The sequence below is a fragment of the Salmo trutta genome, unplaced genomic scaffold (assembly GCF_901001165.1).
Source record: "Salmo trutta unplaced genomic scaffold, fSalTru1.1, whole genome shotgun sequence".
NCBI classification, from domain to species: Eukaryota; Metazoa; Chordata; class Actinopteri; order Salmoniformes; family Salmonidae; genus Salmo; species Salmo trutta.
In genome coordinates, this window is record NW_021823423.1 from 517,417 (window position 1) to 543,567 (window position 26,151).

General features: G+C 39.1%; 1 protein-coding gene across 4 annotated transcripts in view; it reads right to left on the reverse strand.

Annotated features, from left to right (window-relative positions):
• The window catches only part of LOC115190923 (F-actin-uncapping protein LRRC16A), a 132,377-nt gene extending 116,429 nt beyond the window's left edge, over positions 1 to 15,948 (reverse strand). For 2 of the 4 annotated variants that reach the window (XM_029748956.1, XM_029748957.1), the window contains exons 1-3: positions 15,663 to 15,946; positions 15,244 to 15,314; positions 14,620 to 14,693 (exon numbers count right to left, since the gene is read on the reverse strand). In XM_029748956.1, coding sequence (XP_029604816.1) covers positions 14,620 to 14,693; positions 15,244 to 15,314; positions 15,663 to 15,753 — 236 coding nt within the window. In that variant the 5' untranslated portion in view covers positions 15,754 to 15,946. Of the gene's footprint in view, positions 1 to 14,619; positions 14,694 to 15,243; positions 15,315 to 15,662 lie in introns of all 4 variants that reach the window. The other 2 variants (XM_029748955.1, XM_029748958.1) reach the window with 2 other exon arrangements.
• Positions 15,949 to 26,151: the final 10,203 nt, after the last annotated feature.

Sequence of the window (26,151 nt, forward strand, 5' to 3'; positions counted from 1 at the left end):
TGAACGATACGTACCCATTGATTCTAGAATATAATTTATAAATGAACGATACGTACCCATTGATTCTAGAAGAATATAATTTATAAATGAACGATACGTACCCATTGATTCTAGAATATAATTTATAAATGAACGATACGTACCCATTGATTCTAGAATATAATTTATAAATGAACGATACGTACCCATTGATACTAGAATATAATTTATAAATGAACGATACGTACCCATTGATTCTAGAATATAATTTATAAATGAACGATACGTACCCATTGATTCTAGAATATAATTTATAAATGAACGATACGTACCCATTGATTCTAGAAGAATATAATTTATAAATGAACGATACGTACCCATTGATTCTAGAATATAATTTATAAATGAACGATACGTACCCATTGATTCTAGAATATAATTGATAAATGAACGATACGTACCCATTGATTCTAGAATATAATTTATAAATGAACGATACGTACACATTGATTCTAGAAGAATATAATTTATAAAAACGATACGTACCCATTGATTCTAGAAGAATATAATTTATAAAAACGATACGTACCCATTGATTCTAGAAGAATATAATTTATAAATGAAAGATACGTACCCATTGATTCTAGAATATAATTTATAAATGAACGATACGTACCCATTGATTCTAGAATATAATTTATAAATGAACGATACGTACACATTGATTCTAGAAGAATATAATTTATAAATGAACGATACGTACTCATTGATTCTAGAATATAATTTACAAATGAACGATACGTACCCATTGATTCTAGAATATAATTTATAAATGAACGATACGTACCCATTGATTCTAGAAGAATATAATTTATAAATGAACGATACGTACCCATTGATTCTAGAAGAATATAATTTCTAAATGAACGATACGTACCCATTGATTCTAGAATATAATTTCTAAATGAACGATACGTACCCATTGATTCTAGAATATAATTTATAAATGAACGATACGTACCCATTGATTCTAGAATATAATTTATAAATGAACGATACGTACCCATTGATTCTAGAAGAATATAATTTATAAATGAACGATACGTACCCATTGATTCTAGAATATAATTTATAAATGAACGATACGTACCCATTGATTCTAGAATATAATTGATAAATGAACGATACGTACCCATTGATTCTAGAATATAATTTATAAATGAACGATACGTACCCATTGATTCTAGAATATAATTTATAAATGAACGATACGTACCCATTGATTCTAGAATATAATTTATAAATGAACGATACGTACCCATTGATTCTAGAATATAATTTATAAATGAACGATACGTACCCATTGATTCTAGAATATAATTTATAAATGAACGATACGTACCCATTGATTCTAGAATATAATTTATAAATGAACGATACGTACCCATTGATTCTAGAATATAATTTATAAATGAACGATACGTACCCATTGATTCTAGAATATAATTTATAAATGAACGATACGTACCCATTGATTCTAGAATATAATTTATAAATGAACGATACGTACCCATTGATTCTAGAATATAATTTATAAATGAACAATACGTACCCATTGATTCTAGAAGAATATAATTTATAAATGAACGATACGTACCCATTGATTCTAGAATATAATTTATAAATGAACGATACGTACCCATTGATTCTAGAATATAATTTATAAATGAACGATACGTACACATTGATTCTAGAAGAATATAATTTATAAAAACGATACGTACCCATTGATTCTAGAAGAATATAATTTATAAAAACGATACGTACCCATTGATTCTAGAAGAATATAATTTATAAATGAACGATACGTACCCATTGATTCTAGAATATAATTTATAAATGAACGATACGTACCCATTGATTCTAGAATATAATTTATAAATGAACGATACGTACCCATTGAGTCTAGAATATAATTTACAAATGAACGATAGGTACCCATTGATTCTAGAATATAATTTATAAATGAACGATACGTACCCATTGATTCTAGAAGAATATAATTTATAAATGAACGATACATACCCATTGATTCTAGAAGAATATAATTTATAAATGAACGATACGTACCCATTGATTCTAGAATATAATTTCTAAATGAACGATACGTACCCATTGATTCTAGAATATAATTTATAAATGAACGATACGTACCCATTGATTCTAGAATATAATTTATAAATGAACGATACGTACCCATTGATTCTAGAAGAATATAATTTATAAATGAACGATACATACCCATTGATTCTAGAATATAATTTATAAATGAACGATACGTACCCATTGATTCTAGAAGAATATAATTTATAAATGAACGATACGTACCCATTGATTCTAGAATATAATTTAGAAATGAACGATACGTACCCATTGATTCTAGAATATAATTTATAAATGAACGATACGTACCCATTGATTCTAGAAGAATATAATTTATAAATGAACGATACGTACCCATTGATTCTAGAATATAATTTATAAATGAACGATACGTACCCATTGATTCTAGAATATAATTTATAAATGAACGATACGTACCCATTGATTCTAGAAGAATATAATTTATAAATGAACGATACGTACCCATTGATTCTAGAAGAATATAATTTATAAATGAACGATACGTACCCATTGATTCTAGAATATAATTTATAAATGAACGATACGTACCCATTGATTCTAGAATATAATTTATAAATGAACGATACGTACCCATTGATTCTAGAATATAATTTATAAATGAACGATACGTACCCATTGATTCTAGAAGAATATAATTTAAAAATGAACGATACGTACCCATTGATTCTAGAAGAATATAATTTATAAATGAACGATACGTACCCATTGATTCTAGAAGAATATAATTTATAAATGAACGATACGTACCCATTGATTCTAGAATATAATTTATAAATGAACGATACGTACCCATTGATTCTAGAATATAATTTATAAATGAACGATACGTACCCATTGATTCTAGAAAATAATTTATAAATGAACGATACGTACCCATTCATTCTAGAATATAATTTATAAATGAACGATACGTACCCATTGATTCTAGAAGAATATAATTTATAAATGAACGATACGTACCCATTGATTCTAGAAGAATATAATTTATAAATGAACGATACGTACCCATTGATTCTAGAATATAATTTATAAATGAACGATACGTACCCATTGATTCTAGAAGAATATAATTTATAAATGAACGATACGTACCCATTGATTCTAGAAGAATATAATTTATAAATGAACGATACGTACCCATTGATTCTAGAATATAATTTATAAATGAACGATACGTACCCATTGATTCTAGAATATAATTTATAAATGAACGATACGTACCCATTGATTCTAGAAATTAATTTATTAATGAACGATACGTACCCATTGATTCTAGAATATAATTTATAAATGAACGATACGTACCCATTGATTCTAGAAGAATATAATTTATAAATGAACGATACGTACCCATTGATTCTAGAAGAATATAATTTATAAATGAACGATACGTACCCATTGATTCTAGAAGAATATAATTTATAAATGAACGATACGTACCCATTGATTCTAGAATATAATTTATAAATGAACGATACATACCCATTGATTCTAGAAGAATATAATTTATAAAAACGATACGTACCCATTGATTCTAGAATATAATTTATAAATGAACGATACGTACCCATTGATTCTAGAAGAATATAATTTATAAATGAACGATACGTACCCATTGATTCTAGAATATAATTTATAAATGAACGATACGTACCCATTGATTCTAGAAGAATATAATTTATAAATGAACGATACGTACCCATTGATTCTAGAATATAATTTATAAATGAACGATACGTACCCATTGATTCTAGAAGAATATAATTTATAAATGAACGATACGTACCCATTGATTCTAGAAGAATATAATTTATAAATGAACGATACGTACCCATTCATTCTAGAATATAATTTATAAATGAATGATACGTACCCATTGATTCTAGAATATAATTTATAAATGAACGATACGTACCCATTGATTCTAGAAAATAATTTATAAATGAACGATACGTACCCATTGATTCTAGAAGAATATAATTTATAAATGAACGATACGTACCCATTGATTCTAGAATATAATTTATAAATGAACGATACGTACCCATTGATTCTAGAATATAATTTATAAATGAACGATACGTACCCATTGATTCTAGAAGAATATAATTTATAAATGAACGATACGTACCCATTGATTCTAGAATATAATTTATAAATGAACGATACATACCCATTGATTCTAGAAGAATATAATTTATAAAAACGATACGTACCCATTGATTCTAGAATATAATTTATAAATGAACGATACGTACCCATTGATTCTAGAAGAATATAATTTATAAATGAACGATACGTACCCATTGATTCTAGAATATAATTTATAAATGAACGATACGTACCCATTGATTCTAGAAGAATATAATTTATAAATGAACGATACGTACCCATTGATTCTAGAAGAATATAATTTATAAATGAACGATACGTACCCATTCATTCTAGAATATAATTTATAAATGAATGATACGTACCCATTGATTCTAGAATATAATTTATAAATGAACGATACGTACCCATTGATTCTAGAAAATAATTTATAAATGAACGATACGTACCCATTGATTCTAGAAGAATATAATTTATAAATGAACGATACGTACCCATTGATTCTAGAATATAATTTATAAATGAACGATACGTACCCATTGATTCTAGAATATAATTTATAAATGAACGATACGTACCCATTGATTCTAGAAGAATATAATTTATAAAAACGATACGTACCCATTGATTCTAGAATATAATTTATAAATGAACGATACGTACCCATTAATTCTAGAAGAATATCATTTATAAATGAACGATACGTACCCATTGATTCTAGAAGAATATAATTTATAAATGAACGATACGTACCCATTGATTCTAGAATATAATTTATAAATGAACGATACGTACCCATTGATTCTAGAATATAATTTATAAATGAACGATACGTACCCATTCATTCTAGAATATAATTTATAAATGAACGATACGTACCCATTGATTCTAGAATATAATTTATAAATGAACGATACGTACCCATTGATTCTAGAATATAATTTATAAATGAACGATACGTACCCATTGATTCTAGAAGAATATCATTTATAAATGAACGATACGTACCCATTGATTCTAGAATATAATTTATAAATGAACGATACGTACCCATTGATTCTAGAATATAATTTATAAATGAACGATACGTACCCATTGATTCTAGAATATAATTTATAAATGAACGATACGTACCCATTGATTCTAGAAGAATATAATTTATATATGAACGATACGTACCCATTGATTCTAGAATATAATTTATAAATGAACGATACGTACCCATTGATTCTAGAATATAATTTATAAATGAACGATACGTACCCATTGATTCTAGAATATAATTTATAAATGAACGATACGTACCCATTGATTCTAGAATATAATTTATAAATGAACGATACGTACCCATTGATTCTAGAAGAATATCATTTATATATGAACGATACGTACCCATTGATTCTAGAATATAATTTATAAATGAACGATACGTACCCATTGATTCTAGAATATAATTTATAAATGAACGATACGTACCCATTGATTCTAGAAGAATATAATTTATATATGAACGATACGTACCCATTGATTCTAGAATATAATTTATAAATGAACGATACGTACCCATTGATTCTAGAATATAATTTATAAATGAACGATACGTACCCATTGATTCTAGAATATAATTTATAAATGAACGATACGTACCCATTGATTCTAGAATATAATTTATAAATGAACGATACGTACCCATTGATTCTAGAAGAATATCATTTATAAATGAACGATACGTACCCATTGATTCTAGAAGAATATCATTTATAAATGAACGATACGTACCCATTGATTCTAGAATATAATTTATAAATGAACGATACGTACCCATTGATTCTAGAATATAATTTATAAATGAACGATACGTACCCATTGATTCTAGAATATAATTTATAAATGAACGATACGTACCCATTGATTCTAGAAGAATATCATTTATAAATGAATGATACGTACCCATTGATTCTAGAATATAATTTATAAATGAACGATACGTACCCATTGATTCTAGAAGAATATCATTTATAAATGAATGATACGTACTCATTGATTCTTGAAGAATATAATTTATAAATGCCTCATCAACTGTCGTACCCATCAGAACGCAAAATATAAGTGTGTTTTACTCGATTGTTTGTGAACAAAGTTAATGCAAACAACCAGTGTATATTATGGATGGTCTGTCCTTCCACCCAGAGCTGTCCATTCATCTGAGACTGGTCACTTTAGCCACATCCCTCAGCTTTTTACCGAAACAGTAGTGGGACAACTCTTTGTTATTGCTTTGTTACTGCGGATTTCCCCTTTAACATTAATGTTAGAAAATATGACAAAGTGTATTACTGTATTACTGTTCAGTAGCTGCCATGATAGAGTACTACAGTGTATGAGATAGAACCTAGTGACTCACCTATTCTCCAGATGACTGAAGTCCTGCAGGCTGAGATCCCGTGTGTCTTGAACCTAGTGACTCACCCATTCTCCAGATGACTGAAGTCCTGCAGGCTGAGATCCCGTGTGTCTTGAACCAAGTGACTCACCTATTCTCCAGATGACTGAAGTCCTGCAGGCTGAGATCCCGTGTTTCTTGAACCTAGTGACTCACCCATTCTCCAGATGACTGAAGTCCTGCAGGCTGAGATCCCGTGTTTCTTGAACCTAGTGACTCACCTATTCTCCAGATGACTGAAGTCCTGCAGGCTGAGATCCCGTGTTTCTTGAACCTAGTGACTCACCCATTCTCCAGATGACTGAAGTCCTGCAGGCTGAGATGCCGTGTGTCTTGAACCTAGTGACTCACCTATTCTCCAGATGACTGAAGTCCTGCAGGCTGAGATCCCGTGTGTCTTGAACCTAGTGACTCACCTATTCTCCAGATGACTGAAGTCCTGCAGGCTGAGATCCCGTGTTTCTTGAACCTAGTGACTCACCCATTCTCCAGATGACTGAAGTCCTGCAGGCTGAGATGCCGTGTGTCTTGAACCTAGTGACTCACCTATTCTCCAGATGACTGAAGTCCTGCAGGCTGTGACGACCCTCCCACTCTGTCTGCTGTATTTTCTCTCTTTGCTCTTGTTCCTCATTAGGATGCCAGTGGGCGGAGTGGGAAGGGTCGTCAGCTAGATGGGAAACACCTGGGCTCGGGTGTGTCCCAGGATAAAGACACCTCTTCCACAGTCATTGGGAAGACTCTCTCCACGCAGACACCTTGTTGATTTTGGTTGTGTAGTTTTGTGGCTTTTTGGTTATTTGCTTTGGCACCTTTCAACACTCTGCATTATTACATTCAGGTATGCAAAACACTCACTTACACTACTGATTACTGATTACACATGCCATTGTTAATTACTTAGTTACTTTATTTAATAAATATATATTTTTGTTACTCCTTGTCTCCACGTTGTCTCCCTTTTGTTGCGAACTCTGAGCCGGTTCGTAACAAGTGGGTGCTCGTCCAGGATCTTGAACTTGTGTTTGGGAGAAAACGTGGAGGTATGTTAAATTGAGGTGCTTTGTTTGTTAGTTTGAGTTTGGTGCTCAGTACTGGTTGCCTTTGTTTGGTTGGTTTGTGTGCTGGGTTGGAGAGAGTACATTGGTTAGTTTCCAGGTCCTGCCTAGCCTGGAAACGCTTGTTCTACTCGCTGTTGGAACATTGGTCTGAGGTGAGTACAATCAGCTGTGTACCTCGGTGGGAGATTTGGATAGGGTAGTGAACTTACTACCTGGAGCTATAGCCTTTTTCCCCTGATAGGCTTAGCGACGTGTTTCATTTTGGAATATGTTGGGCATTGTTAATGTTTGTTATTTTTGTGTGGTGTCTGTGGACTGAGCAGTTGTCTCGGGAGCACATCCGTGGCTTGGTGGAATCTACCAGCGTGCTGGGGGGTTACTTCCTTGCCAGCGGGCTACAGTGCATAATTACCCACCGCAAATCTGCATGAAGACTAGGGTTGAGTTATTGTAGGTTTTGGGGAAGCTCCATATCTCATCTCTTTTCTGTGGTGCCAGTGTGATTGTTATTTCTCTTATTGTGGTCTGGGGTGCTCAGAGGGGTTGAGTGAGAATTATTTTTTTTTCTCTCTCTCTCACTATGACGTCTAATGTAGACGAGTTCATTCGCTTTCCATCAGAGGAACTGTTAGACTTATGTACTAAAGAACAGCTGTTGAAGGTTGCTGAACACTACAAGGTTGAAATTAGTGATAAACGTCTAAAAAATTCTATTAGGTTAATATTGAAGGCCAATCTAATGGAGAGTGGTATTCTTGACGTTACCACTGGGGCAGCCTCTGCTGAGGACTCGCCGTCTCCCCGATATGTCACAATTACCGCTCCATCGGTTAGTCCTAATAGTCTTCTTTTTGAACAGCAGAAAGAGCTGCTTCTGTTACAGCAAGAGCACGATCGTGTAAAATATGAAAAGGAATTGGAATTTAAACAGGATATGGAGCGTGCTGATCGGTTGAAATATGAGAAGGAATTGGAATTTAAACAGGATATGGAGCGTGCTGATCGGTTGAAATATGAGAAGGAATTGGAATTTAAACAGGATATGGAGCGTGCTGATCGGTTGAAATATGAAAAGGAATTGGAATTGGAGAGTGCTAAAATCAAGCTGCAACAAGAGCGACTAGAGTTGGTTAGGGAAGGAAAGCTCTCAGGAGAGAGTTTGCTCTGGGAAGGTGACGCAGATTTACTTAGGAATCGTTCCACTTTTGGTCGTGCCCCGGACACATTTGACATTGTTGGGAATTTACGGTTGTTGCCTCAGTTTAATGAAAGGGACCCTGAGACATTCTTTTCGTTGTTTGAGCGTGTTGCTGACGCTAGAAGTTGGCCTGATTCTGACCGCACTTTAATGTTGCAGTGTGTGCTGACTGGTAGAGCGCAGGAAGCATATTCAGCTCTTAGTGTAGCCGACAGTGTCAGTTATGATAAGGTTAAAACGGCGGTGTTACAGATTTACGAATTGGTTCCTGAGGCTTACCGCCAACGATTTAGAACTTTAGAAAGGGATGATAAACAGACTCATGTTGAGTTTGCGCGAAAATTATCTTCACAGTTTAATCGCTGGTGTTCCGCCTCTGCGGTTATGACTTTTCAAGGGCTGTGTGATCTGATTATGCTAGAGCAATTTAAGGACACAATCCCTGATCATATAGCGACGTATATTAACGAACGAAAAGTAAAGACTGTCGCTGAAGCTGCGGTTTTGGCAGACGAATATGTTTTGACTCACAAAAGTGTTTTTGTAGAACCCCGTACTTGGAGTGAGTGGGGGCGTTCGGATAGATTTGGGCCTCGCTCACAGAGATACTCTGGTTCACGGGCAGAGTTTTATTCAACTAGGGTTGAGCCTGACTCCCGTGGTAAAACTGACTTTGGTCAAGAGTGTCACTACTGTCAAGGCTCAGGTCATTGGAAAAACGAATGTCCGGTTCTCAGGTCTAGGGGTAAATTCAGTACGTGTGATAATGTTAAATCTAGGCCTACGGCGTTAGCTGCGTCTGTTCCACATCAGTTTACTCCTGAAACATTGTCTCAGGCCCAGGGCCATGTGAAAGTTCATATTGACCCAGGCTATTTACCTTTCGTTACGGAGGGATTTGTGTCTATGTTAGGAAGTAAGAACCTAGTGCCAGTGAAGATCCTACGAGACACAGGTGCCTCGGAATCGTTTGTGTTGGAATCTGTGTTACCCTTCTCTGCTGAGACTGATTCTGGGAATAGTGTTCTAATTAGGGGAATAGGTTTGAACAATCTGTCAGTTCCATTGCATAAACTGATATTGGATTGTGGACTGGTGAAAGGTGAGGTTGTTGTGGGGGTGCGTCCTTCGTTGCCTATTGAGGGTATCGACGTTATCCTTGGGAATAACTTGGCTGGTGAGTGTGTGTGGCCTGTCGTGTTTCCATCTCTAGTGGTTTCCACTAAACCGTCAATTGTAGGGATTCCTGATGAGAGTGCGCAGAGGTTCCCAGCGGTGTTCTCTGCGGGTGCAGTGACGCGGTCTATGAGCCAGGGTGACCTGGTCCCTGCTCCGGTAAATGAGAATACCACAAAGAAGTCTTTCACTGTTTTCCCTGTTATTCCGTTGTCTGTACTCCGCTCCGATCTAAACAATGCGCCACGGACTGACCCCACATTAGAAGAGTTGCGTGACCAAATTGTGCCTGTGGAACAGTTGGGAGATGTCGCACATGGTTATTTTCTCCAAGAGGCTGTTCTGATGAGAAAGTGGGTGTCTACAGAGGATGGTAAACCTGTTCGTTTGGCTGATAACGTTACTTCCCTTGGTTCTTTTAATGCTAGGTCTGTGCATGAGGAAAAACATGTTCCTGGTCCCGATGATTGCATACTGCAGGGTAGATTGAAACATGTTCCTGGTCCTGATGATTGCATACTGCAGGGTAGATTGGAACATGTTCCTGGTCCTGATGATTGCATACTGCAGGGTAGATTGAAACATGTTCCTGGTCCCGATGATTGCATACTGCAGGGTAGATTGGAACATGTTCCTGGTCCTGATGATTGCATACTGCAGGGTAGATTGAAACATGTTCCTGGTCCTGATGATTGCATACTGCAGGGTAGATTGAAACATGTTCCTGGTCCCGATGATTGCATACTGCAGGGTAGATTGGAACATGTTCCTGGTCCTGATGATTGCATACTGCAGGGTAGATTGAAACATGTTCCTGGTCCCGATGATTGCATACTGCAGGGTAGATTGGAACATGTTCCTGGTCCAGATGATTGCATACTGCAGGGTAGATTGAAACATGTTCCTGGTCCTGATGATTGCATACTGCAGGGTAGATTGAAACATGTTCCTGGTCCCGATGATTGCATACTGCAGGGTAGATTGAAACATGTTCCTGGTCCCGATGATTGCATACTGCAGGGTAGATTGAAACATGTTCCTGGTCCCGATGATTGCATACTGCAGGGTAGATTGAAACATGTTCCTGGTCCCGATGATTGCATACTGCAGGGTAGATTGAAACATGTTCCTGGTCCTGATGATTGCATACTGCAGGGTAGATTGAAACATGTTCCTGGTCCCGATGATTGCATACTGCAGGGTAGATTGAAACATGTTCCTGGTCCCGATGATTGCATACTGCAGGGTAGATTGAAACATGTTCCTGGTCCTGATGATTGCATACTGCAGGGTAGATTGAAACATGTTCCTGGTCCCGATGATTGCATACTGCAGGGTAGATTGAAACATGTTCCTGGTCCTGATGATTGCATACTGCAGGGTAGATTGAAACATGTTCCTGGTCCCGATGATTGCATACTGCAGGGTAGATTGAAACATGTTCCTGGTCCTGATGATTGCATACTGCAGGGTAGATTGAAACATTCTGAGACACTGGATATTATGGCCCTTTTACTCAGCTACCTGTTGATGGGCGGAAAGAGCTGGTTGGTCTGATTCTGTTGATGGGCGGAAAGAGCTGGTTGGTCTGATTCTGTTGATGGGCGGAAAGAGCTGGTTGGTCTGATTCTGTTGATGGGCGGAAAGAGCTGGTTGGTCTGATTCTGTTGATGGGCGGAAAGAGCTGGTTGGTCTGATTCTGTTGATGGGCGGAAAGAGCTGGTTGGTCTGATTCTGTTGATGGGCGGAAAGAGCTGGTTGGTCTGATTCGGAAAATTCCAGGTTTGTTTTCTGTGACACCTACACGTACAAACTTGATAGAGCATGATATGGACATTGGAGATGCTGACTCCATTCGTCAGCGGTTCTATAGAGTCTCTGTAGAGAAACTGCGTTGTCTGGATGCTGAGGTCAGGTACATGCTGGAGAGTAAGATAGCAGAGCCTTCTTTCTCCAGTTGGGCTTCTCCCTGTATCTTGGTCAGTAAACCGGATGGAACGGACCACCGTAATGTAAACGGAGTCACTAAGCCGGATTAATTTCCTCTTCCTCAGATGGAGGACTGCGTTGATCAAGTCGGCGCAGCTAAGGTTGTGAGCAAATTTGACCTGTTATTGTGCTATTGGCAGGTGCCACTGACGAGTAGGGCACATTACATTTTTGCCTTTATTACACCATCTGGTCTGTACTCGTATTTGGTTATGAGTTTAGTGACTATGAATCGTTGGGAAATGACAACCGTTGAGTTGTGACTGAACCGTTGGGAGACGTTGTTTGCGTTTGTAGCTGATGTGGTCTCTTGTGCGCCCTGTTCCTGAGTGTTATGTGACTGACCAGTGTTTGGTTTTGTCATGTTCTAACTTTCCTGTCTGTTCCCTTCTGGTCTTGTGTTCTCCTTTCCTCTTAAATGTTGCTTCCTGTACACAAAGGTTGCTGAGGTCTGGGGAGAAGGAGGTTGGCTGGGGCAAGTGGAAGGTGAACATGTAACCTCTCGTAAATTTGGGACGCAGAGGCCTGTGTCAATTTGGGACGCAGAGGCCTGTGTCAATTTGGGACGCAGAGGCCTGTGTCAATTTGGGACGCAGAGGCCTGTGTCAATTTGGGACGCAGAGGCCTGTGTCAATTTGGGACGCAGAGGCCTGTGTCAATTTGGGGTTGAGAGCCCTGTTAGTTTCTTTCCAAAAAGTTTAGCCGTTATCAGTTGAACTACTCGGTCATGGAAAAAGAAGCGCTAGCACTCATTTGGGCGCTAGAACACTTTGAAGGGTATGTTGGGTCGGGAGTAGTACCTATTGTGGTCTACACCGACCATAACCCTCTCACTTTTTTTCAGGTCCATGATGTGTCCTAATCAGAGGATAATGAGATGGTGTTTATTTTTACAATCCTTCCATCTCGATGTGAGGCATATCCGGGGAACTGATAACGTGATTGCTGATGCGCTCTCTCGTGCGCCCTGTTCCTGAATATGTACGTGACTGACCGTTGTTTGGTGTTGTCATGTTCTGTCGTTCCTGTCTGTTCCCTCCTGGTCTCGTTTTCTTCTTTCCTCTTAAAAGTTGCTTCCTATGTAAAGGTTGCTGAGGTCTGGGGAGGAGGTTGGTTGGGGCAGGTGGAACTGTGAACACTTAACCCCTTGTCAATTTGGGAGGCAGAGGCTGGTACGTTGTTCCGGGGTCCTTGTTGGTCCCCGGTTTTATGGGGGGGGGGGGTGTGACGACCCTCCCACTCTGTCTGCTGTATTTTCTCTCTTTGCTCTTGTTCCTTATTAGGATGCCAGTGGGCGGAGTGGGAAGGGTCGTCAGCTAGATGGGAAACACCTGGGCTCGGGTGTGTCCCAGGATAAAGACACCTCTTCCACAGTCATTGGGAAGACTCTCTCCACGCAGACACCTTGTTGATTTTGGTTGTGTAGTTTTGTGGCTTTTTGGTTATTTGCTTTGGCACCTTTCAACACTCTGCATTATTACATTCAGGTATTCAAAACACTCACTTACACTACTGATTACTGATTACACATGCCATTGTTAATTACTTAGTTACTTTATTTAATAAATATATATTTTTGTTACTCCTTGTCTCCACGTTGTCTCCCTTTTGTTGCGAACTCTGAGCCGGTTCGTAACAAGGCTGAGATCCCGTGTGTCTTGAACCTAGTGACTCACCTATTCTCCAGATGACTGAAGTCCTGCAGGCTGAGATCCCGTGTGTCTTGAACCTAGTGACTCACCTATTCTCCAGATGACTGAAGTCCTGCAGGCTGAGATCCCGTGTGTCTTGAACCTAGTGACTAACCTATTCTCCAGGTGACTGAAGTCCTGCAGGCTGAGATCCCGTGTGTCTTGAACCTAGTGACTCACCTATTCTCCAGATGACTGAAGTCCTGCAGGCTGAGATCCCGTGTGTCTTGAACCTAGTGACTCACCCATTCTCCAGATGACTGAAGTCCTGCAGGCTGAGATCCCGTGTGTCTTGAACCTAGTGACTCACCTATTCTCCAGATGACTGAAGTCCTGCAGGCTGAGATCCCGTGTGTCTTGAACCTAGTGACTCACCTATTCTCCAGATGACTGAAGTCCTGCAGGCTGAGATCCCGTGTGTCTTGAACCTAGTGACTCACCTATTCTCCAGATGACTGAAGTCCTGCAGGCTGAGATCCCGTGTGTCTTGAACCTAGTGACTCACCTATTCTCCAGGTGACTGAAGTCCTGCAGGCTGAGATCCCGTGTGTCTTGAACCTAGTGACTCACCTATTCTCCAGATGACTGAAGTCCTGCAGGCTGAGATCCCGTGTGTCTTGAACCTAGTGACTCACCTATTCTCCAGATGACTGAAGTCCTGCAGGCTGAGATCCCGTGTGTCTTGAACCTAGTGACTCACCTATTCTCCAGATGACTGAAGTCCTGCAGGCTGAGATCCCGTGTGTCTTGAACCTAGTGACTCACCTATTCTCCAGATGACTGAAGTCCTGCAGGCTGAGATCCCGTGTGTCTTGAGTCAGATAGATGGTGTCAACATCCTAGAAGACGTGACAGGAAACAGACTGTGAGCTTCCTTCTCACCACTGTCATAGTAATCAAATAGCTACGTTAAATGGAATCAAGCACATCAAAATGAAGAATTAACAAACTATTTCTAATCACATTTTATGCAACAGACGGTGTGTCTATATCCTGTTAAGTGTGATAGGTGTGTACTGTATATTACTGCTCTGTTGGAGCTGGAAACAGAAGAATAACATCTACAAATCTGTGTATGCTACCAATAAACTCTGATGTGATTAGACAGGAAGTGACTGTTAGAGTAGGTGTGTCATCGCTGTCATAGTGATTCTAGAACCTACAGTACCAGGGCTACATGTTCTATTGAACCGACAAGACAACATGGAAACAAAGAATTCACAAAGGATTTATTGTTCAAATGTAATGTGATAGATGTTGTCTGGGTTGCTGTTTCACCACTGCAATGGTGACTTTAACATAGGAAATGTTCAAATACACCTGATAGTAATAATTAATTTTGTCATAAATAATTTGTGAAGTATCTACGTTAGCCAAGAGGATACTGACCCATTGAACTTCCTCTCTGTAGGGCAGACCCAGCCAGTCACACACACATCTGTACATCTGAGAGAAACCACCTGGAGAGAGAGAGAGAGGGGAGAGAGAGGGGAGAGAGAGGGGGGAGAGAGGGGGGAGAGAGAGAGACAGACAGAGAAAGACAGAGACGGAGAGAGACAGACAGACAGACGAGAGAGCGACAGAGAGACAGCCAGACAGAGAAACAGAGAGAGAGAGACAGAGACAGAGAGATAGACAGAGACACAGAGACAGAGAGATAGACAGAGAGAGACAGAGACAGACAGTGGAAAGAGAGAGGAAAGAGAGAGAGAGCGGAGAGTCAATGTAGCGATATGCGGGCACGCACGCACGCACACACACGCACGCACACACGCACGCACACACAGTGAATATGGTATTGTATTCACCACACGGTCCTGGTTCTGCTACTTTGTGGTTGTCCCATAGAGTCTGTAGGCTGGTGATCCTCTCTGGAGGCTCCATACTCAGCTTCTTCATCAGCTTCCTGTCACACAGACACAGGACAACAACACCACTACAAGTCTGATTCAGTACACAGGTTTACAGTTTAACAGGCTACCAGGTTCAGGATAGCATTGTTATGACAGCAGAAAGCTAGTGAGACATGGCTCCTCAGGATGTAAGGTTGTTGTCTATAGGAGTCTACAGCCATGTCTCAGGCCAAGTGACAACTATACAAGACATAACAGAACCAATATCACTCAGATCAGATGTAGGGGACTGGTTTATACTATACAAGACATAACAGAACCAATATCACCCAGATCAGATGTAGGTGACTGGTTTATACTATACAACACATAACAGAACCAATATCACCCAGATCAGATGTAGGTGACTGGTTTATACTATACAACACATAACAGAACCAATATCACCCAGATCAGATGTAGGTGACTGGTTTATACTATACAACACATAACAGAACCAATATCACCCAGATCAGATGTAGGTGACTGGTTTATACTATACAACACATAACAGAACCAATATCACTCAGATCAGATGTAGGTGACTGGTTTATACTATACAACACATAACAGAACCAATATCACTCAGATCAGATGTAGGGGACTGGTTTATACTATATAAACACATAACAGAACCAATATCACCCAGATCAGATGTAGGTGACTGGTTTATACTATACAACACATAACAGAACCAATATTACCCAGATCAGATGTAGGTGACTGGTTTATACTATACAACACATAACAGAACCAATATCACCCAGATCAGATGTAGGTGACTGGTTTATACTATACAACACATAACAGAACCAATATCACCCAGATCAGATGTAGGTGACTGGTTTATACTATACAACACATAACAGAACCAATATCACTCAGATCAGATGTAGGTGACTGGTTTATACTATACAACACATAACAGAACCAATATCACTCAGATCAGATGTAGGGGACTGGTTTATACTATATAAACACATAACAGAACCAATATCACCCAGATCAGATGTAGGTGACTGGTTTATACTATACAACACATAACAGAACCAATATCACCCAGATCAGATGTAGGTGACTGGTTTATACTATATAAACACATAACAGAACCAATATCACCCAGATCAGATGTAGGTAACTGGTTTATACTATATAAACACATAACAGAACCAATATCACCCAGATCAGATGTAGGTAACTGGTTTATACTATACAACACATAACAGAACCAATATTACCCAGATCAGATGTAGGTAACTGGTTTATACTATACAACACATAACAGAACCAATATCACCCAGATCAGATGTAGGTAACTGGTTTATACTATATAAACACATAACAGAACCAATATCACCCAGATCAGATGTAGGTAACTGGTTTATACTATATAAACACATAACAGAACCAATATCACCCAGATCAGATGTAGGTAACTGGTTTATACTATATAAACACATAACAGAACCAATATCACCCAGATCAGATGTAGGTGACTGGTTTATACTATATAAACACATAACAGAACCAATATCACCCAGATCAGATGTAGGTAACTGGTTTATACTATATAAACACATAACAGAACCAATATCACCCAGATCAGATGTAGGTAACTGGTTTATACTATATAAACACATAACAGAACCAATATCACCCAGATCAGATGTAGGTAACTGGTTTATACTATATAAACACATAACAGAACCAATATCACTCAGATCAGATGTAGGTAACTGGTTTATACTATATAAACACATAACAGAACCAATATCACCCAGATCAGATGTAGGTAACTGGTTTATACTATACAACACATAACAGAACCAATATTACCCAGATCAGATGTAGGTAACTGGTTTATACTATACAACACATAACAGAACCAATATTACCCAGATCAGATGTAGGTGACTGGTTTATACTATATAAACACATAACAGAACCAATATCACCCAGATCAGATGTAGGTAACTGGTTTATACTATATAAACACATAACAGAACCAATATCACCCAGATCAGATGTAGGTAACTGGTTTATACTATATAAACACTGGCACTTCTGCACATTGTTCCGCATTAATTTCTGTACTTCATTCATACTTCTCTTTTCAAACAGTAACATAGGTGTTATAGTTTCATATACAGTGCATTCAGGAAGTACTCAGATCCTTTGACTTTTTCCACATTTTGTTACGTTACAGCATTATTGTAAAATTGATCAAATCGTTTTTTTTCTCTCCTCATCAATCTACACATAAAACCCCATAATGACAAAGCAAAAACAGGTTTTTAGAAATGTTTGCAAATGTATTAAAAACTAAAAAACTAGGCCTCCCGAGTGGGGCAGTGGTCTAAGGCTCTGCATCACAGTGCTAGCTGTGCCACTAGAGATTCTGGGCTCGAGTCCAGGCTCTGTCGCAGCCGGCCGCGACCGGGAGACCCATGAGGGCGGCGCACAATTGGCCCAGCGTGGTCCGGTTTAGGGGAGGGTTTGGCCGGTAGGGAAGTCCTTGTCCAATCGCGCTCTAGCGACTCCTGTGGCGGGCCGGGCGCAGTGCACGCTGACACGGTTGCCAGGTGTACGGTGTTTCCTCCGACACATTGGTGCGGCTGGCTTCCAGGTTAAGTGGGCATTGGGTCAAGAAGCAGTGCGGCTTGGTTGGGTTGTGTTTCGGAGGACACACGGCTCTCGACCTTCACCTCTCCGGACTCCGTACGGAAGTTGCGGCGATGAGACAAGACTGTAACTACCAATTGGATACCAGGAAATTGGGGAGAAAAAGAGGTAAAAAAATGAACTATTCAGTACTTTGTTGTTGCTTGAAAAAATAAAATCATGCGAGTACTCGAACAGTCAAAAACTGTGAAATGGCCATCCTAACAGAGGGTGAAGTACACATCACCAGCATCACTGTCCATGACCATCTCAACTGTCTGTGACGTGCCCATCTCCAACACAACAGAGAGGCTTTGTGTCCCAATAAGAGTCTAGGATTCCTAATTCCTGAGAGCCCTCTTACCAATGACATTTAAAGCCTGATAGCTAACAGCCATGGCTGTTTACATACTGTAGGAATAGTGTTTCCTGGAAGCTTGATAAGAGGTTTCTCTTGCTAAAGAGATATTATATCTCAATGAGACAAACTTGGATAAATAAAGGTTTAATAAAGGAGAATGTTCTCAGAGTTGTATACAGAGCAGAGCATAGGGAGTTAACATGGCTATAGGTCTGTATATAGACACTGATATACTGGGGGAGTTAACATGGCTATAGGTCTGTATATAGACACTGATATACTGGGGGAGTTAACATGGCTATAGGTCTGTATATAGACACTGATATACTGGGTAGTTAACATGGCTATAGGTCTGTATATAGACACTGATATACTGGGGGAGTTAACATGGCTATAGGTCTGTATATAGACACTGATATACTGGGGGAGTTAACATGGCTATAGGTCTGCATATAGACACTGATATACTGGGGGAGTTAACATGGCTATAGGTCTGTATATAGACACTGATATACTGGGGGAGTTAACATGGCTATAGGTCTGTATATAGACACTGATATACTGGGGGAGTTAACATGGCTATAGGTCTGTATATAGACACTGATATACTGGGGGAGTTAACATGGCTATAGGTCTGTATATAGACACTGATATACTGGGGGAGTTAACATGGCTATAGGTCTGTATATAGACACTGATATACTGGGTAGTTAACATGGCTATAGGTCTGTATATAGACACTGATATACTGGGGGAGTTAACATGGCTATAGGTCTGTATATAGACACTGATATACTGGGGGAGTTAACATGGCTATAGGTCTGCATATAGACACTGATATACTGGGGGAGTTAACATGGCTATAGGTCTGTATATAGACACTGATATACTGGGGGAGTTAACATGGCTATAGGTCTGTATATAGACACTGATATACTGGGGGAGTTAACATGGCTATAGGTCTGTATATAGACACTGATATACTGGGGGAGTTAACATGGCTATAGGTCTGTATATAGACACTGATATACTGTGTAGTTAACATGACTATAGGTCTGTATATAGACACTGATATACTGGGGGAGTTAACATGGCTATAGGTCTGTATATAGACACTGATATACTGGGGAGTTAACATGGCTATAGGTCTGTATATAGACACTGATATACTGGGGGAGTTAACATGGCTATAGGTCTGTATATAGACACTGCTATACTGGGGGAGTTAACATGGCTATAGGTCTGTATATAGACACTGATATACTGGGGGAGTTAACATGGCTATAGGTCTGTATATAGACACTGATATACTGGGGGAGTTAACATGGTTATAGGTCTGTATATAGACACTGATATACTGGGTAGTTAACATGGCTATAGGTCTGTATATAGACACTGATATACTGGGGGAGTTAACATGGCTATAGGTCTGTATATAGACACTGATATACTGGGGGAGTTAACATGGCTATAGGTCTGTATATAGACACTGATATACTGGGGGAGTTAACATGGTTATAGGTCTGTATATAGACACTGATATACTGGGTAGTTAACATGGCTATAGGTCTGTATATAGACACTGTTATACTGGGTAGTTAACATGGTTATAGGTCTGTACATAGACACTGATATACTGGGGTAGTTAACATGGCTATAGGTCTGTATATAGACACTGATATACTGGGTAGTTAACATGGCTATAGGTCTGTAATATAGACACTGATATACTGGGGGAGTTAACATGGCTATAGGTCTGTATATTGACACTGATATACTGAGGAGTTAACATGGTTATAGGTCTGTATATAGACACTGATATACTGGGTAGTTAACATGGCTATAGGTCTGTAATATAGACACTGATATACTGGGGGAGTTAACATGGCTATAGGTCTGTATATAGACACTGATATACTGGGTAGTTAACATGGCTATAGGTCTGTAATATAGACACTGATATACTGGGGGAGTTAACATGGCTATAGGTCTGTATATAGACACTGATATACTGAGGAGTTAACATGGTTATAGGTCTGTATATAGACACTGATATACTGGGGGAGTTAACATGGCTATAGGTCTGTATATAGACACTGATATACTGGGGAGTTAACATGGTTATAGGTCTGTATATAGACACTGATATACGGGGGAGTTAACATGGCTATAGGTCTGTATATTGACACTGATATACTGAGGAGTTAACATGGTTATAGGTCTGTATATAGACACTGATATACTGGGTAGTTAACATGGCTATAGGTCTGTATATAGACACTGATCTACTGGGGGAGTTAACATGGCTATAGGTCTGTATATAGACACTGATATACTGGGGAGTTAACATGGCTATAGGTCTGTACATAGACACTGATATACTGGGTAGTTAACATGGCTATAGGTCTGTACATAGACACTGATATACTGGGTAGTTAACATGGTTATAGGTCTGTAATATAGACACTGATATACTGGGGGAGTTAACATGGCTATAGGTCTGTATATTGACACTGATATACTGAGGAGTTAACATGGTTATAGGTCTGTATATAGACACTGATATACTGGGGGAGTTAACATGGCTATAGGTCTGTATATAGACACTGATATACTGGGGAGTTAACATGGTTATAGGTCTGTATATAGACACTGATATACGGGGGAGTTAACATGGCTATAGGTCTGTATATAGACACTGATATACTGGGGGAGTTAACATGGCTATAGGTCTGTATATAGACACTGATATACTGGGTAGTTAACATGGCTATAGGTCTGTATATAGACACTGATATACTGGGTAGTTAACATGGCTATAGGTCTGTATATAGACACTGATATACTGGGGGAGTTAACATGGCTATAGGTCTGTATATAGACACTGATATACTGGGGGAGTTAACATGGCTATAGGTCTGTATATAGACACTGATATACTGGGGGAGTTAACATGGTTATAGGTCTGTATATAGACACTGATATACTGGGTAGTTAACATGGCTATAGGTCTGTATATAGACACTGTTATACTGGGTAGTTAACATGGTTATAGGTCTGTACATAGACACTGATATACTGGGGGAGTTAACATGGCTATAGGTCTGTATATAGACACTGATATACTGGGGGAGTTAACATGGCTATAGGTCTGTATATAGACACTGATATACTGGGGGAGTTAACATGGCTATAGGTCTGTATATAGACACTGATATACTGGGGAGTTAACATGGCTATAGGTCTGTAATATAGACACTGATATACTGGGGGAGTTAACATGGCTATAGGTCTGTATATTGACACTGATATACTGAGGAGTTAACATGGTTATAGGTCTGTATATAGACACTGATATACTGGGTAGTTAACATGGCTATAGGTCTGTATATAGACACTGATATACTGGGGGAGTTAACATGGCTATAGGTCTGTATATAGACACTGATATACTGGGGAGTTAACATGGCTATAGGTCTGTATATAGACACTGATATACTGGGTAGTTAACATGGCTATAGGTCTGTATATAGACACTGATATACTGGGGAGTTAACATGGTTATAGGTCTGTATATAGACACTGATATACTGGGGGAGTTAACATGGCTATAGGTCTGTATATAGACACTGATATACTGGGGGAGTTAACATGGTTATAGGTCTGTAATATAGACACTGATATACTGGGGAGTTAACATGGCTATAGGTCTGTATATAGACACTGATATACTGGGTAGTTAACATGGCTATAGGTCTGTATATAGACACTGATATACTGGGTAGTTAACATGGCTATAGGTCTGTATATAGACACTGATATACTGGGGAGTTAACATGGCTATAGGTCTGTATATAGACACTGATATACTGGGGAGTTAACATGGTTATAGGTCTGTATATAGACACTGATATACTGGGGGAGTTAACATGGCTATAGGTCTGTATATAGACACTGATATACTGGGGGAGTTAACATGGCTATAGGTCTGTAATATAGACACTGATATACTGGGGGAGTTAACATGGCTATAGGTCTGTATATAGACACTGATATACTGAGGAGTTAACATGGTTATAGGTCTGTATATAGACACTGATATACTGGGGGAGTTAACATGGCTATAGGTCTGTATATAGACACTGATATACTGGGGAGTTAACATGGTTATAGGTCTGTATATAGACACTGATATACGGGGGAGTTAACATGGCTATAGGTCTGTATATTGACACTGATATACTGAGGAGTTAACATGGTTATAGGTCTGTATATAGACACTGATATACTGGGTAGTTAACATGGCTATAGGTCTGTATATAGACACTGATCTACTGGGGGAGTTAACATGGCTATAGGTCTGTATATAGACACTGATATACTGGGGAGTTAACATGGCTATAGGTCTGTACATAGACACTGATATACTGGGTAGTTAACATGGCTATAGGTCTGTACATAGACACTGATATACTGGGTAGTTAACATGGTTATAGGTCTGTAATATAGACACTGATATACTGGGGGAGTTAACATGGCTATAGGTCTGTATATTGACACTGATATACTGAGGAGTTAACATGGTTATAGGTCTGTATATAGACACTGATATACTGGGGGAGTTAACATGGCTATAGGTCTGTATATAGACACTGATGTACTGGGGAGTTAACATGGTTATAGGTCTGTATATAGACACTGATATACGGGGGAGTTAACATGGCTATAGGTCTGTATATAGACACTGATATACTGGGGGAGTTAACATGGCTATAGGTCTGTATATAGACACTGATATACTGGGTAGTTAACATGGCTATAGGTCTGTATATAGACACTGATATACTGGGTAGTTAACATGGCTATAGGTCTGTATATAGACACTGATATACTGGGGGAGTTAACATGGCTATAGGTCTGTATATAGACACTGATATACTGGGGGAGTTAACATGGCTATAGGTCTGTATATAGACACTGATATACTGGGGGAGTTAACATGGTTATAGGTCTGTATATAGACACTGATATACTGGGTAGTTAACATGGCTATAGGTCTGTATATAGACACTGTTATACTGGGTAGTTAACATGGTTATAGGTCTGTACATAGACACTGATATACTGGGGGAGTTAACATGGCTATAGGTCTGTATATAGACACTGATATACTGGGGGAGTTAACATGGCTATAGGTCTGTATATAGACACTGATATACTGGGGGAGTTAACATGGCTATAGGTCTGTATATAGACACTGATATACTGGGGAGTTAACATGGCTATAGGTCTGTAATATAGACACTGATATACTGGGGGAGTTAACATGGCTATAGGTCTGTATATTGACACTGATATACTGAGGAGTTAACATGGTTATAGGTCTGTATATAGACACTGATATACTGGGTAGTTAACATGGCTATAGGTCTGTATATAGACACTGATATACTGGGGGAGTTAACATGGCTATAGGTCTGTATATAGACACTGATATACTGGGGAGTTAACATGGCTATAGGTCTGTATATAGACACTGATATACTGGGTAGTTAACATGGCTATAGGTCTGTATATAGACACTGATATACTGGGGAGTTAACATGGTTATAGGTCTGTATATAGACACTGATATACTGGGGGAGTTAACATGGCTATAGGTCTGTATATAGACACTGATATACTGGGGGAGTTAACATGGTTATAGGTCTGTAATATAGACACTGATATACTGGGGAGTTAACATGGCTATAGGTCTGTATATAGACACTGATATACTGGGTAGTTAACATGGCTATAGGTCTGTATATAGACACTGATATACTGGGTAGTTAACATGGCTATAGGTCTGTATATAGACACTGATATACTGGGGAGTTAACATGGCTATAGGTCTGTATATAGACACTGATATACTGGGGAGTTAACATGGTTATAGGTCTGTATATAGACACTGATATACTGGGGGAGTTAACATGGCTATAGGTCTGTATATAGACACTGATATACTGGGGGAGTTAACATGGCTATAGGTCTGTATATAGACACTGATATACTGGGGAGTTAACATGGCTATAGGTCTGTATATAGACACTGATATACTGGGGGAGTTAACATGGCTATAGGTCTGTATATAGACACTGATATACTGGGGAGTTAACATGGCTATAGGTCTGTATATAGACACTGATATACTGGGTAGTTAACATGGCTATAGGTCTGTATATAGACACTGATATACTGGGGAGTTAACATGGCTATAGGTCTGTATATAGACACTGATATACTGGGTAGTTAACATGGCTATAGGTCTGTATATAGACACTGATATACTGGGGAGTTAACATGGCTATAGGTCTGTATATAGACACTGATACTATACTGTCTATAGTGTAGATAACCTTGACTGTAGTAAATTGCTAGAATGTGCTTGACTGCTGTAAAATGTGAAGACCTCTAGATAGCTGCTGTTCACTTCACGGTCCGTACAACATCACAGATATTAGCAGGTGATGACAGATTATTACACAGAAGCCATTCAGAGAAGGTCAGATATCTGACTGTCTCCTGATCTGTTATAACAGACTGGGAAAGAGTCTCATCAAGAGTCCATTCTGTCTAGGACTGAACCCTGACTGAACCCAGATCAGTGTTGGGTGGGAAAGCTCAGTGTAATCAGTGGATGGAATAAGTCACATTAAATGGCATGGAAAGAGAGAAGCACAGAGACTGAACGAGATCGGAGAGAAAGAGAGAGAGAAGCAAAGAAACAGAGAGACAGAGAAAGAGAAAGAGAGAGAGAGGGGGAATGAGAGATAGGGAGGAGAGAGAAGGGGAATGAGAGATATGGAAGAGATAGAGAGAGCGTGGGGGAGAGAGGAAGGAGAGAGGGAGAGAGACAGGGGAGAGAGGGAGGAGAGAGGGAGAGAGACAGGGGAGAGAGGTAGGAGAGAGGGGAGAGAGAGAGACAGACAGAGAAAGACAGAGATAGGGGAGAGATAGGGGAGAGAGAGACAGGGGAGAGAGGGAGGAGAGGGGGAGGAGAGGGGGAGGAGAGGGGGAGAGAGACAGGGGAGAGAGGGAGGAGAGAGGGAGAGAGAGGGAGGAGAGAGGGAGAGACATAGGGGAGAGAGGAGGAGAGAGGGAGAGAGACAGGGGAGAGAGGGAGGAGAGAGGAGAGAGACAGGGGAGAGAGGGAGAAGGGAGGGAGAGAGAGAGAGACAGGAGAGAGGGAGAGACATAGGGGAGAGAGGGAGGACAGGGGAGGGAGAGGGGAGAGAGACCGGGGAGAGAGGGAGGAGAGGGGGAGAGAGGGAGAAGAGGGAGAGAGCGGGAGTAGAGAGGAGGAAGAGGGAGAGAATAGGGAGAGAGGAGGGAGAGAGG